The sequence below is a fragment of the Agelaius tricolor genome, unplaced genomic scaffold, assembly GCF_023055355.1.
Source record: "Agelaius tricolor isolate 1412-34295 unplaced genomic scaffold, bAgeTri1.0.p SCAF_2, whole genome shotgun sequence".
NCBI classification, from domain to species: Eukaryota; Metazoa; Chordata; class Aves; order Passeriformes; family Icteridae; genus Agelaius; species Agelaius tricolor.
In genome coordinates this window covers 69,905,663-69,920,656 of record NW_027269262.1, presented here as the reverse complement: position 1 = coordinate 69,920,656, position 14,994 = coordinate 69,905,663, and the positions used below count along the sequence as shown (strand labels likewise).

Genomic DNA, 14,994 nt, shown 5'->3' with positions numbered 1-14,994 from the left:
TGTCCTTCAGGTCACACATTTTTAGTAGGAAATCTGCTTGAATAGCAAACAATTAATTTGTCAATTTCCAGAGGGAAACCTCATTATTATCTGAAGAAGTAGATACAGTATAACTGGAAGAGTTTGGCCGACTCCTTTGGATAAAAAAGTAATGCTACTGAATATTTTATTTTCACAGATATGTGGACCACAACTACATTAAGAAAGCTGGTAAGTGATACTGCATACATTAAACTGCTATTAGATCTAAGCCAAAACTAATCACGACAGTAGCTCTATTTTTAGAATCCTGTGTTGATAGGACAGTGTGCACTGCACTGGCTATCATAATTTCAGGAATTAATGTGATTTTTTTTTCTGCCATTAAAAATGTCTTTCACTTGCATGATTACTGACCTTTAAAATGAATCTGTTTTATTCTAATACAGAAGTGAAATCTAAAACCTGGGCCAGCAGGAGTATCTGTGTAGACTAAATGTGAGTGGTAATTGGAGAGTGATTGCACAGCTGCTGAATAGGGCTCCTTGTTTCTTTGAAATGGAAATATAATGTAGGATGTCAATTACATTACAATTACAAAGAGAAGACAAGTGATAATCCTAGCATTTGGCTGTTAGTGTTCATTTGAAAGACTCCCTTTTCCCATTGGAAATTGTAATATGCTTCAGTGTGCATAGGAATATATATTCTGTGGGTGACAAATGACCAAAGCAGTGTGAAAATTTCTAGCACAACTACCTTTACCTTTCTATGTGCACACACACATACACACACATGCACAGATACACAGACACAAATTCTACATTTGTTAGCAGTAGATATGACAATAACAATTATTTGGAGTTTATCAATCAAACTAACAAAGTATCCCTCTGGGAAAGCTATGTTCAAGCTTTCCTCTCTAACATGAGCTTTTTTTTTAATCTTCCCAGAACCTGGTATGATTGAAACCCATTCAAGGATGTTAAAGAAAACAGGTAGGAAATTAATTTGTTGCAATTGGTGCATCTAAATGACATCTGGATCACTGCTTTTCATCACCTCATCTTATTTGTACCAGTGTAAAAGAATTTAAATTGCTGAATTACTAATGAGAAATAATCTGTAAAGACCAGTGTGTCTGTATATGTCTCTATGCAACACAACAGAGATATGTTGTTTCCTACCTTTAAAAAAGGCATAATACCTGAACAATTTGGTTTGGGTACATACAGACCTTCTGAAAACAAATTTGTGAACTATTTATGAGTATATAGCAGTTATTTACACAGTAGAGAGGCAAGACTAAAATAATATAAGGCTAAGCATCAATTTCTTCAAGACCCAAACAAAGGCATTTGAGGAATGATTGTTGGTGACTGATGGTGAAGAGCTCAGCAGGGAAGTGTTGGCTTCCATCACTCATTGCAAACTGCTCATATTGAAAACCTGGGCTAAACCTCCAACACTGCTTTTTTTTCATCTTCATGATTTTTTACCTTTCCTTCACTCTGTTTTTCCTGAGTTTAAGACTTACTAATACTAGCTCAATAAGCACCTATGTATTTTTATTTCTTTCTGTCACATGCCTTTAGCCTATGAATTCACTTTCAGCTCAAGAATATTTTCTTCTTCTGAAACACCAGTTTTAAGTTACCAAACTGAGCTTCACCAAAGTGGGTCTCACTCCTGGACAGCTGAACCCTGGTTTATCAGCTGCAAAAGGGAGCAGCCAGGCTTTGGTCAGTACCCACATTTGTTTGGGGGCTGATGTGAAACAACAGCTTCAGGGAACTTACACTGCTGAAAATTATTAACACAAATACTGCATATTTACCTGTGCACTGTGTAATAGAGATAAGATTTCTGGAGGTTACTGGGTGAATACCTTTTTATATCTACCATGCTTCACCTGCAGAGAAAACTAAAAATCTACCCACTGTGATAAACTATGATATGATCGATGTCTACCTGCAGAAATGAAAATGTTGTATGAATCCCATGAAAACTGTTAGCCTGTGAGAAGCTGGTGTCTTCAATTCTAATATTCTGTGATAGTGAACAAGGTAGACAGAAAGTTCACATGCAGTAAGAGCTTACATCTCTATTAGATGTATTGATTCTATGTATAAACAATGGATTACATGATGCACTTGTTTTTTCATTTCTGCACTGCAGCACAAGTTAATTTGAATTTACCAGAAAAACAGGGAGAAAAAGTATGCTGGTTCAATGAATCACTTAGAGGGTATAAATATATTGTTTAAAAAGTACATATGGTTTTCAGACGACAGAAATGTCCAGGAAAAAGACTTACTGGTGTGAGTGAGACAGCATCAGCTGCCTCAGAGCCCTGTAGCTAGAAAGTAACATTTGGACCAGCATAATTTATAAAGAAAAAAAATTACTTGAACATTAGAAAGATTTTCTGGTCCTGTAAACAGGGATTTTGAGCAATACTGAAATCAGAAATGTATGTACATTAGTTTGTCCTGGAATACAATATTGTGCACAGGAAGGGATTCTGATATTAGGATTATTATAATTACAGAATGTTTTTCTCACGTAACGTACACTGTTCTTTGTATCAGTTCTTACATTGCTACTAAACTCACCTAGAATTTCTGGAGAATGACTTTCTGAAGGTGAGGCATTTACTGCCATTGTGGGTTTATTTCTTAAGGGTCACTTCTATAGAAATAATTGCCTGAACAGAATCGAGGTATAGCTTAGGACTCAAATATTTTGTCTTCTTAAAATGGAGCAGAAGTGTTAAAGAGTCATAACTTGAGAGAATTCTGCAGAGGGGGGACAGCTCTGCAGAGCTCCATGGCCCCATTGCCCAGGGGTACCCATGCCAACAGCACACAGGTGAAACAGCCAAGCACAAATCAAGCATTCATGAGCAGCAACTGGCCATTATCTTGCATGAGAAGATGTGGTATTTGAGAGAAAAAGAAAAAGATTCAGGACCTCAGAAGGAGCTATGTCGCCAGTGCCTGAGAGACTCAATGCAACTGTTGGACACATGAAGATGAAACAGCTGAGGCATGGAGGGACCTTTGTGCACTCCTGCAGCTCGTGGCACTGTTGGGAGGCTGCTTTCTGTTAAACTGTCAGCACTGCAGAAAGAACAGTAGGAAAATAAAAGAGGTTTTCAAGACAGATGGGAAGTTTATTTGGAGATTGGATAATTTGCTTAACAATCCCATTCCGTTTTACCAAAGGAGCAGCAAGATGCAGTTGCTGGGAGTTAAAGTCAAGCAAACCCAGATTAGAAACATGATTATCAATTGACATAACTTCTCCAGAAATACAGTCATTCATCTGATGCATGAAAGCTTGAAATAGCATTTAGATTCACTCCACCTACAACCTCAATAACTGAAGTACCTATTTCAGGAGTTTTATAGTAAGTACAGAGGAATAATCATGTTCAAGGGACTACTGAAATTTTAGAAAGCCTGAATCACTGAAGGTGTTTCTTAATTTATCATAAATTCCTAAATTTGGAACCTCATATTTTTAAAATTCAGTGAGATAAATCAGGGTTTCAGTCTCACAAGTTAACTTGCACAACTAGCTGAATACAGTAAAGAATAAATTAAATTAAAACAAGGGGGAAATCAAGAAGCAAATGAGTATGAGGAAAAAACAGACAGAAAGAGAGAAGAAATAAATTTTTGAAAAGCAAACAGATATCACCACCTTGTGAAAAACCTGTCTCAGGGAAAATGGTACTAGTGATTGCTCTTGAGAGTCAGGGGACTCTGGAGTGGAAAGCTATTCAATGGGTACAATGCATGGATACAGTCCAATGGCTACAATATATAGGCAAATAGGTAACCTGAAATGCATCATTTAATAAAAACCAGTAGAAACTATTACTTTTCTGTAGATATGGGAAAACAAATTTTTGCTATCTTTGCCCTGAAGATGATCTATAAGATTCCAATTGATTTCAATGTGAGTAATAGTAAATAGTGAGAGTAAAGGACTGCTCATTTGAAATGAGGCTGTTAAAATAAGGTCCTCAGCAAATTAAAAGATCAGATAATTGAGAGAACCCAGGATCTGTGGCATCAAATACAGCCTGAGGACTAAGACATATTAAAGAAATGGAATGTAAGCAATGAAAATGTAGTTTTTCAAAACTGATGCTGAATCCTACACAGTTACAAAGTTGGTACCTATTAAGGTAGAAGCAAAATGGAAGTAGGATCTATTTAGAGTGCATTCAGAGTTGTTATGCACATCAGTCTCTTTAGCACAAAATTAAAAACCCAAACCTGACAATTTCTCCAGCACTGATACTGTCACTGAAGAGGTAGTTTGTCAAAAGTAAAATGAAACTCTGTTCTCACTACCTCTAGGAAGGAAAGTAAGTAGAGAACCAAATCAAATGGACATGACAATAAATTAAGATATCGGTAATCTAAAAGAAATATCAAATATTACACATCTTGCACTGCATAGCCAGAAGAAAAAAGATAGACAGAAAGGAGATCACAAGTTTACAGTGCCAGAACAGAAAAAAATTGTTCCAAGAGAGATAAAGTGTGCTGTAAGCCCCTGGTCATTTCACTTATGTAAGTCCTTAAAAATAAGCAGCTCTCAAAAGGTATTGGTCTAGCTGTGGATGTGACAATAACAATGTACAACAATGATGAGTCACAGACTTGTTATTTCGTCATTTCAGCTCCAGTTTTAAAGACAGACTCATCTTATTTGAAAAGTTATGATGGGTTTTTTCACTACTAAGCATATAAATACTTGCACAACTGTGAAGAGGACACCATGTACATAAATGCAAATACAAAATAGATAAAGCCAGCAGGTGTATAATCAGTATTTCTATCATGTAGTTACCTCAGTAGAATTTGCTGCATGTGATGGGTTGACCCTAAAGGGATGCCAGATGTCCACCAAAGCCACCCTATCACTTCTCAACGTGACAGAAGACAAAGATACAAAGAGGCTTGTGGGTTGAGATAAGGAGAGTAAGAGTCCATTCAGCAGTTATCATCATGGGCAAAACAGGCTTGGGGGGAAAAAAAAAGGTAGGACAATGAAGAAAATCCCCAAATCTTAAAAACATCTTACCTCCTTCCCCACCTTCTTCTTCAGCCTAACTTTAGTCCTGATTTTCTCTGCTACCTTCTCCTCCCCAGTGGTGCAGGGTGATGGAGGCTACCTTTTCCTTCAGGGGGAGGTCTTCTCACACTGCTCCAGAGTGGGGTTCCTCTCACAGTTCTCCATAAACTTCTCCAGTGTGAGTCCTTCCCACAGGTTACAGTTCTGCTACTGCTGCAGCGTGGGTCCCTCACAGGATCACAAGTCCTTCCAGCAAACCTGCTCCAGTGTGGGCTCCACAGACCTGGCCAGAAGCCTGCTGGCATTTGAGCTTCTGGTGGGGTGACAGCCTCCTTTGGGCATCCATCTTCTCCACCATGGACCCCCATGGGCTGCATGGACACAGGGACTGCCTCACCACTGTCTTCACCACAGGGTACAGGGAATCTCTGCTCCAGCACCTGGAAAACCTCTCCCCTCTACTTCCTCACTGACCTCAGTGCCTGCAGAGCTGTTTCTCTCGCATAGTCTCACTCCTCTCTGATTGCAGTTGGATGCACAGGTGGTTTTTTTCATCTTTTTGAATACATTGCCTCAGAGACACTACCACCACTGATGATGGACTTAGCCTTGACCAGCAGCATATCTGTCTTGGATCTGTTGGACATGGGGGAAGCTTCTAGAAGCTTCTCTGAGAAGCCAACCCTGTAATCCCCAGCTACCAAAACCTTTCCACACAAACACAGTACAGAAAATAGGAACCTGATACTACCCTCAAAAGTTACACTCAAGAGACATTGTGCATCTTTAGCTGATGCCATATTTCAGAATGCATTGCACGGTTTGTAGACTACTGCAAAGAATTCAGTGGTAGCATGAGCTGCCTGTGTGACTGACCTTTTCCCCCCATTTGTTCTCACAGCAGTTTTATGGGCTGTTACATGGTCAGATTCTCCTTCTCATACCAAGTAAGAAATAATTAGGCTTGCATAACCATAAAAACAAATTTTGACTTGTCATGGCAAACCTACACAATCTCAGGTAGAGTTCTTACAATGTGTTCACTTGTGATGCACATCTGGAGATTCAGGAAACTGCCTCTACAGTCACATGAGAATATTTGATTTTATGCTGCCGCTCCTTTACTGCTACCTATGCTGACTTGGCAAGTACCTGGGATGCAGCTCTGAATTTGGGGAAAACTTTGTAATCTTGATCTGTGATAGTCCTGGTATCTCATACTGCCAGGATGATGCAGAGTAATCACAATGCACTTCCCTAATGCACTGGAGGACCCATAATGAAATTTTGTGTCTCTTTATACTGAATGCCAAGAAAAAGACCTTTTGGAAAATCCATTCTAAAAAGTCCTCCTGGTTTTATGGTTTAGCAGATAATATACATGGGAGTCTATCTCCTAGAAACTGATCCTTCTGATCTCTTCTTTTTCCTGATGTGGTTTGTTTAAGACTCATACTTAATGTTAATTTGCTCAGATCACTGCAAATCTGCCACTGTTATTGTGTATCAGTCATTTGAAATGCCTCCAATTTCTCCATAGATGGCAGGTTTGCATATGCCAGCAAAATTTCAAACAGGATTTTTTCTAAACTTCAGCTTCAGAAAGATGCTGTGTCATGCAAAAAAAAGTTGAAGGCTATATTGATAAGAATAAAATTTAGTTGTAGAGGAGAACAAAGAAAAATTTACACTGTCTAAATATTGCAGTTAATATGTGTATTCTCTCTGAGTACATTATCATTAATATATGAAAAAATACAAAAAATACATTATAGTAAATTTTAATTACTTCTGGCATACTAGTACCAAGGTGTTGTGTGAAATGTCCTAAGTTCTTATGAGAAAAAGTTAGGTTTCCACATACCCAGTCATGATATTTTATAGACAAGCACACTTGTAATCATGGAAGGGACATCCTCCCTATGTCTTAAAACCCTAAAAATGATTCAAAGTCAAAGACTCTGCCTGGGTGAGTTTGAACTCCTACATGGAGTCAGAGGCAGAAATTCTCACCTGCAAGCAGTGTTAGGCATAATTTCTTCTAAACTACCTGTAACTAACTGAGCCTATGAATACTCCTCAATGTTAATTATCAGCTAATAATATACTACCTATTTTCTCATCCTCTATGCATGAGTTACAATGGTGGAGTGGGAAAACAAATTTTATCCATGGAAGCTTGAGGATCTGCCCACACTCCCTGTAGGCTCCTCCAGCAAGGCTCACCACAAGTCACGCCTTGGCAGCTGGGACTGTCCCCTCAAAACAGACACAAAACACTAATTCATCTTAATTTAGAAACTAATCAAATGTCCTCTTGTATGGTATTTATTTCCATGTAGTCAATGGGCACTCTGTGTCTTTGAGATGTGGCTCAGAAACTCAGGTGGAGAGAGGAGAGAGGAGCTCTGCAGGGAGAGAGGAAGCACATCCATGCTCCTGCCCTCCCTGAGCTCTGTCATTCACCTGCACCAAATGTCCTTCTTTCCCCAGGCAGCTGGGGAGTAAAGCAAAGATCAAAATGAAATGTGAGGGGGGGTTATTCCTTGTATATATAAAACAAGGATTTTTCACTCTCTTAAAAATTACTGTATCCATCCTCACTGTGAAAGAATTGCTTTGAGAATTAAAAATCCAGTTAGCTAAGGACAGAGAAATTATACCAGTCATAGATGTGGCTGGATGAGAAGCAATGGCAGTGCAAGGTGATGTTCAGCAACCTGGTAAAAGAAATTCTTTATTAGCTTGTGCTTGCAGTTAAATAATTTGGATAATTATAATCTTAAGGATGGTTAAATAATAAGAAAGCCTGTAAAATCACAATGTAAAATATGACATTATTTTGTGAAGTGTTGTAACATATGGCTCTGAATACATGGAATCAGATTTGCAATGCATATACACATAGAGAAAACACACAGGAGCATATTATTCAACATGCACATGGAATGCTTCTCAGTCAGCTGTCTCCATTAGACTTCATTAATTTAAGATCCTGATGAAATTATACCATGTTCATCAGGTTAGAAAGAGAAAAATAAACATTTGTATTTGCTTGATGTCTTGGGTGTAGGGTGTCAGGTACTTTGCTGGTACAGGCCTTCAGTCATAACAACTATTCTTCCAGAAAAATTTTCCTTTTATTTGTTTTAGAAGTTTATAATTTGGGTCTTAAAAATAAGTAATTTCATGCTTCAGGTGCAACAATATATTGAGACTTCTTATCCTCTGCTCAGAAAGGGAAATGAGCTATTATCAGACCTGGTGCACCCAACGTACACTCAAAGCCTATTCCTGCTAAGTTGTAATGAGAACTTCTCTGCTATCATTAGGTTTTGGCTTAAAACTTAGAATTCATTTGTTGCTGCAGAAGATGATTGACAATGTTAGAATGGATGGTAAATGTCTCACAAGAAATATTTTTTTGTGCAAAACTCAGCATTAGTTTACCCAGCTACCACATCTTTGATATGACAACACTGGCAATTCATATGAAAAGTAAAGACACAGTCTTTGCCTGTGTACTCACAGTAATTTTCCTGACCAAAGTTACTAATAACATTTTATCATCTGAGATAAGAAACTTTGAAGTCAGACTAGATGTATTTTCCATTCATAGTGATTATCATAAAATATTTTTATGCAGAAAAGGAAATCAGCCATTTCTACAACAAAGAAGTAAACTCACACTTCTTTAAGTACATTTGCCCTTTGCCACTGATTTTGTCTGAACCATGTTTCCTTAAAAACTTCAAATATAATTTTCCTTTGTCAAAAGCTGTCAAAAATATGCATATGAATACACAGGTATCAACAATGCACAATCCACCTAGTAGCTGATAACTGTGGCATCACATAATTATATCACTTGCTGTGAATTAAAGTTATTTAGGCAATGTCACCCTTCCTGATACTTAAAGTGATGAAGAAAGAAAAATACCAAAACAAAGCTCTTAATTTGTTTCTGTGCTTATATATATATATATATGTGTGTGTGTGTGTGTGTGTGTGTGCAGTATGCATGTAAAAGTATATAACTTGTTGCATGGATGAGGAAGTGTAAGGCATTCCCTTGGCTTCCAAATTAAAACAACATTTTATGAACAAAGATCTGTGAAATAAAGGGATTGAATTAAGTGTGAACAATCTGGTAGAATGCATTGGCTCCAACATTGCTGGCAGATTGGTGCAAGCAGAAACAAACAAGCAGTTGGTTATGCTGACATTCTTTCTCTAATATGACTACTTTATCTGCCTGTTTGCTTTTGGCTGTGTAGTGCCCAGACCACAGCAATGACAATCAGGATGATGTGTCCTCTGTAAGCACAAAAAAAAAAAAAAAATTTAATTTAATCATGTATTTAACATACTGGTTTGCACTACATTTCTAAAAAAGAATAGGCCTCTAAAGTTACTAGGTCACTACATGAAAAGCAAGTTCCTGCCTTTTTTGCAGCTTTCATGAAACTTCAGAAGTGACATGTCAAGGTGACATTGTGGGTATTTCCCTCACCATATCTGTGTGTTATAAAATAACAATCAAGTTGCTAATATGTTGGGTCTGTCATCACCAGCTTCAAACCCACTGTCAGCAATAAGAAAGGTAACACAGTCCCTGTGTGACTGCAGATTGTGTAACCTCTGTGTATTCTTATACGCCGCAAGGAATCTGCTAGAAAGATGTTATTACTACTTCCCTTTTTTCCCCTTTTTTTTTTTTAAGAACATCATCAAGTCTTATGTATCAAAAGAGTATCTTCTATGGACAGTCTTAGTTGAGATAATTTCTATACTAAAAGAAGGGACAGCTATACTACTAGTTCCATATACTGTGAATTTATTTTGGTAAGGTCTATTTAGTTGACAGATGTTTGCACAAATTTTCCTGAGCAAAGCAAGTAATTCTGGCTTTTGCAGAGTCTGATGCAACTTACTTTGAAGGGGAGCAGTCTGTGCTGGAAGACCTAATTCATCTCAGTCTCCATAATGCCACAGATCTGGAGACAAGCCTAACAGCAGCATCAAGTATGAACCTAAAGAAACCAATTATATTAGTAAAGGCACCATGGGCTCAGCATCTGCAAAGCTTCCTCACTACTACTACTACAAAATAAAAAAAAAAAACCAAAACAAAAGTTAAAGAGCTTTACACTGGATACACTAAATCTTCAAAGTCTCATTTTATCTGTAAGCTGCAAGACAAGTTATCAATTGTTCTACCTGATCCTTTCCTTAGATGTTTTTGAGAAGTTGTCTTTGAACTGCCAGTTCTGTGTTTTTAAACAATGCTTCTCATGGATCCTTTCAGCCAGAACCACTTCTGGTCATTTTCAAACAATATTTGAAAATCCTCTGCTAGTTTTGGAGCTTAGAGCTTAATTTTCCTCTGTTCAGGGTAGATGGTGAGATATTAACTTCCAAAGTTAGTGTATCTACTGAACAAAGGTTCTTAACCTGGGATGTTCAAGTCACACATTCCTTCCAGCAGAACAGAACATTGGCTCTACCTGCTGCCCTTTCTCTCCCCATACCAAGAGTTTGACTCCAGCTGTTTTCCTTAGATGACAATGCGGTTCTGTCTACGTTACTGAGAAATCTTGATCTGCTTTTGCAGTGTATTTTGTAAAGTCAAGTCAGAAGGCCTAACAAAATCTTTGACTAGCCATTGTGAGCTGTGGGCATGGATCCAGAAATGTTCCAAACTTCAATGGCTTTAGAACAAAGCTACAGGTGAAAAATGCAGTAAAATTCTGAAGTGTTTTTCAGCATCTTATGATGTAAATTGGCAAGTGCCTCAGTAAATAGTCAAAGCTATGCAATCATAAGCTACCAAATCATAAGATGAAACAGATTTTCCAAGCTATTGAGATCACTTTAGACTATTTATGTCATATAAAGTGAATTTGCAGAACACTATGATGCATAGGTTTAAAATTCAGAAACCTGCTGTTATTTGAGTTCTCTGAGTTGTGAACAAGATAGTGCATTAGATAAACCAGTGGCCTAATCAAGCCTGGGAGCTTTTGTGTCAGTTTTTGTTGGATCAAGAAATCTAGCATACAGAACAATAACCCTCTCTTTGGAAAGAGAGGATCTTGGAAATGTATATTTATTATTCCCCTAAACCTATAGCTGGAAGAGTATTAATAGCTAGATATGACTAAACTGATCTGCACAGCATAGCAGGGAGATGAGGTTTTAGGGATAAAAAATAAAAGCCCCCTGTTAATGTGAGAAAAACTATGGAACCCTTTACTGATATCACAGAAGTCATTAAACTAGGCATTTTTTCAAGTATTCCTACTTTTTTCCTTCATAGTAATGCCAAACAGCACAGGTTATATCGCTGGCTTTGCTGAGAGTTCAACATCTGCTATGTTCCCACTAATGACTGTGGTAAAAGTCACACTTCAGGGTGTAAATTAATCACTGGCATTTAGAAACTGAGAGCGAATCAATAAAAACTTGTAGTACTGCCTTTCTTAACAAATTTCTTTCTAAATACACTTCAGCTATTTTGGCTGGTTATTATGAAAGTTTTTACTTAAAACTTGCAGCTTCTATTTATCCCAGACCTTGCCAGTGCCCTGAGTGCATTGCCCTCCCAGGGATGCAGCTAGAGGGTGAAGGTGTGAGTCCTGAGCCCAAGGCCAGCTCCCTTGCTGGCAGCAGGAGCTTGGAGCAGCTTCTTGTTTCTGACTTGGCCTGGGTGCTGTCTGAGCCCTGCACACTGGCAGGGCTGGTCACTGTCTCCAGACCCGGTCCAACCCTAACGTGCTGCTCAGTACCCCGGCCCCTTCTGGCTGGTGTCTGGGTGACTGCCAGCCCTGCTGCCTCTCTGCACTCCCTCCTGGCTTACCTGGAGCAGCAGCCATCCCTCACAGCGCCCGGTGGTACTGGCTGCCTCCTTGGATCTGAAGAAGGTGACAATGCTATAGAAAGCCTTCATGGAAGTTACTGGAAGGCTCCATTACCTTTCTGGAACACATCCTGAAAAGCCTACAGTTTAATTTATTCTTACATTATTTTTAATAATTTAATTATTAACAGTTTGAAACACCTTAATTTTTCTGGCAAAAATGTCTAACATCAGGTAGTGAAAAGACTGTTCCTCGAGATAGTAGTTAATAATCCCACTTCAGCACACAGAAGTCCACTGCACAGGACTCTGCTTTGTGGCACTGGGGAAACAGGGCTCATCTCTCCCGGACAGAATCACAGAATCACAGAATTTCTAGGTTGGAAGAGACCTTCAAGATCATTGAGTCCAACCCATGTTCTAACACCTCAACTAGATCATGGCCCCAAGTGCCACATCCAATCTTTTTAAACACATCAAGGGATGGTGACTCCACCACCTCCCTGGGTAGATGATTCCAGTATTTGACCACTCTTTCTGTGAAAAACTTCCTCCTTAATTCTAGCCTGTATCTCCCTTGGCACAGCTTGAGACTGTGTCCTCTTGTTCTGTCTGTTGTTGCCTGGAGAAAGAGACCGACCCCCAGCTCACCACAGTCACCCTTCAGGAAGCTGAAGAGAGTGATAAGGTCACCTCTGAGTCTCCTTTTCTCCAGGCTGAACAACCCCAGCTCCCTCAGTCATTCTTCATACGGCTTGTGTTCCAAGCCCCTCACCAGCCTCGTTGCTCTCCTTTGGACACGCTCAAGCATCTCAATGTCCCTCCTAAACTGAGGGGCCCAGATCTGGACACAGCACTCAAGGTGTGGCCTCACCAGTGCCAAGTACAGGGGAAGAATGACCTCCCTGCTCCTGCTGGCCACACTATCCCTGATGCAGGCCAGGATGCCCTTGGCCTTCTTGGCCACCTGGGCACACTGCTGGCTCATGTCCAGCCGACTGTCAACCAGCACGCCCAGGTCCCTTTCCTCCTGAGCACTGTCCAGCTACACCATCCCCAGCCTATAACGTTATGCATTATTATGCATTGCACACTGCACACCAGCTTGTGATTCAGTTTTATTCTCCGTGTTTCTGGAAAACTATTCTATATGTGAGCCAAATGAAAATGTCTGGATCATGCTCATGCAGTTGTTTTCTGAAATTAGAACCACATCACCAAGAAATAGCTTTCTGAGGATGTCTCTCACAACCAAAGGGAAACAGTATGGAAAGAAATTTCTAGTGAATGACAACAGCAAACCAACCTGGCATGCACCCAGTACAGACAGTGAAACTGAACTTCTAGTTCAGCTCCACAATTGCACTTGTTCCACATTTTTACCTATTTCTTCAGGCCAGAGACCCCTTTACAAGTTGTGTTACCTACCTACCTACAGTGCTCCACTCCATTGTGGTGACCTGGAATTCAGATCCTTCTGAGCAAAACCTTAGGCATTGTGATCACTGTAGAGATATGGACTCCTGTAGAGGGACACTGAGGCCAGTTCCAGATTCTAGGCTCCTGTATAGCTATCTCTGCTGGCCTAAAGAATTCCACACTGAGAAGGACCACTTGGGCACTTAAAAATCTCCACATTCATGTTCCAAGTCAGGTTGCTAGGTTGCCAACAGAATGTGCAGGGAATCATATATGATAATCTTGTCGAAATTAGTTACTGAAAGCTCTGAAAAAGGGGGATGTGATTCAGACATAACTCAAGGAACTAGGTATCTTCAATACATTATATTTCCTAGTGAGGTTTCAGGGTTTTTAATTCTTCCATTTGTGACTGAAAGACCTGCATAGTACCAAGAAACAAGGTCATACATTTATCTTCCTTGTAAAAAAGATCCTTAAAATAAGCAGAAAAGTAAATTACCATGTTACCTGCTATAGAATTCTGTGACTGAAATGTGGAAATTTTGAAAATATCTAGGAGAAAGAATCAACAGCAAGAAAAGATGAGTGTTTCTTGTCTTTTAGCTGCTAGGTTCAAAAGCTACAGGACTCTAGCAGTGAATTCAGTGCTTGTAAAGTATAAGGAAGAAAAAAGAAACCTTTCCCTCTCATAAATATGATAAGGAAAAGATATGTACCTTTGCATTCAAAAGATATTTGCTTGTACATGCCTTATACGATATAGGATCTTTCTCATGCCTTATATGATATAGGATCTTTTTGTAGGATTATTTTTAAATATGATTTGCTTGGAGACAATGTGCTCAGCCCCTGGGTGGGAAATATGCTTCATTTAAGTCAACTGCAATCTGTACTGCTGATTAAAATACAAGTGCTGATGGCCTTCACAGGGAGTCTCATCCATCAAACCTAACTTAAGAACTTGGTAGAGAAAATGATGGTAGGAGGAGGGGAAGGATGGTGGACAGTGTTCCGTGAAACATGGAACAACAACAGCAACAACAAAAAATCATAAATTCTCTGTTCTTAAAAGTTCTACCAGTGTGAAAAACTGGCTTGGAACAGAGAATTTCAAACTGTTTGATGGTTGTATGTCCTGGGAATTCAAATGAACTTTGCCATCACTGCCAGTTTCATAAAAGAATGAAATCTCCAGCAAGGCACAGATGGTAATTCTGAATGAACAGATGATTATGCCAAGAGAATATTATGCTTGAAAACACATTTATTGATATATTGAGTAAAGCTGTTAGAAGGACATGGAAAACAGGACCTAGCTCTTTATGGAACACCTGATTACAATAAGAAATTGGGGAGTGACTAAAGGCTATTTCATTAATTCTTCAGTCCTGCTTACTGAATTAATTGGAAAATTATCCGGAAATACTGATGATTAAAATGGTACTATGAATTATGAGATCCACAAAAAATGTGTAAACATCACCAATTAGATATTAAGCTGTATTTATCTAAATTGCAAAGAGATTATGGAGTAGGTTTTGTATTTCCAAAGAGAGGGGCCAAATTCTCCATTGACTTGGAGTCTAAATTAATTCCATTGAAGCAAAAAGAGTTATGCCCATTGATGTTTATGGATTCAC

The 14,994-nt window shown here is 38.9% G+C and overlaps 1 protein-coding gene across 5 annotated transcripts in view; it reads left to right on the top strand.

Annotated features, from left to right (window-relative positions):
- Positions 1-14,994, top strand: part of OXR1 (oxidation resistance 1) — a 355,200-nt gene that overhangs the window by 26,802 nt on the left and 313,404 nt on the right. For all 5 annotated transcript variants that reach the window (XM_071421385.1, XM_071421381.1, XM_071421378.1 and 2 more), the window contains 2 exons: positions 179-210; positions 933-977. In XM_071421385.1, the coding sequence (XP_071277486.1) occupies positions 179-210; positions 933-977 (77 nt within the window). The remainder of the gene's footprint in view (positions 1-178; positions 211-932; positions 978-14,994) is intronic.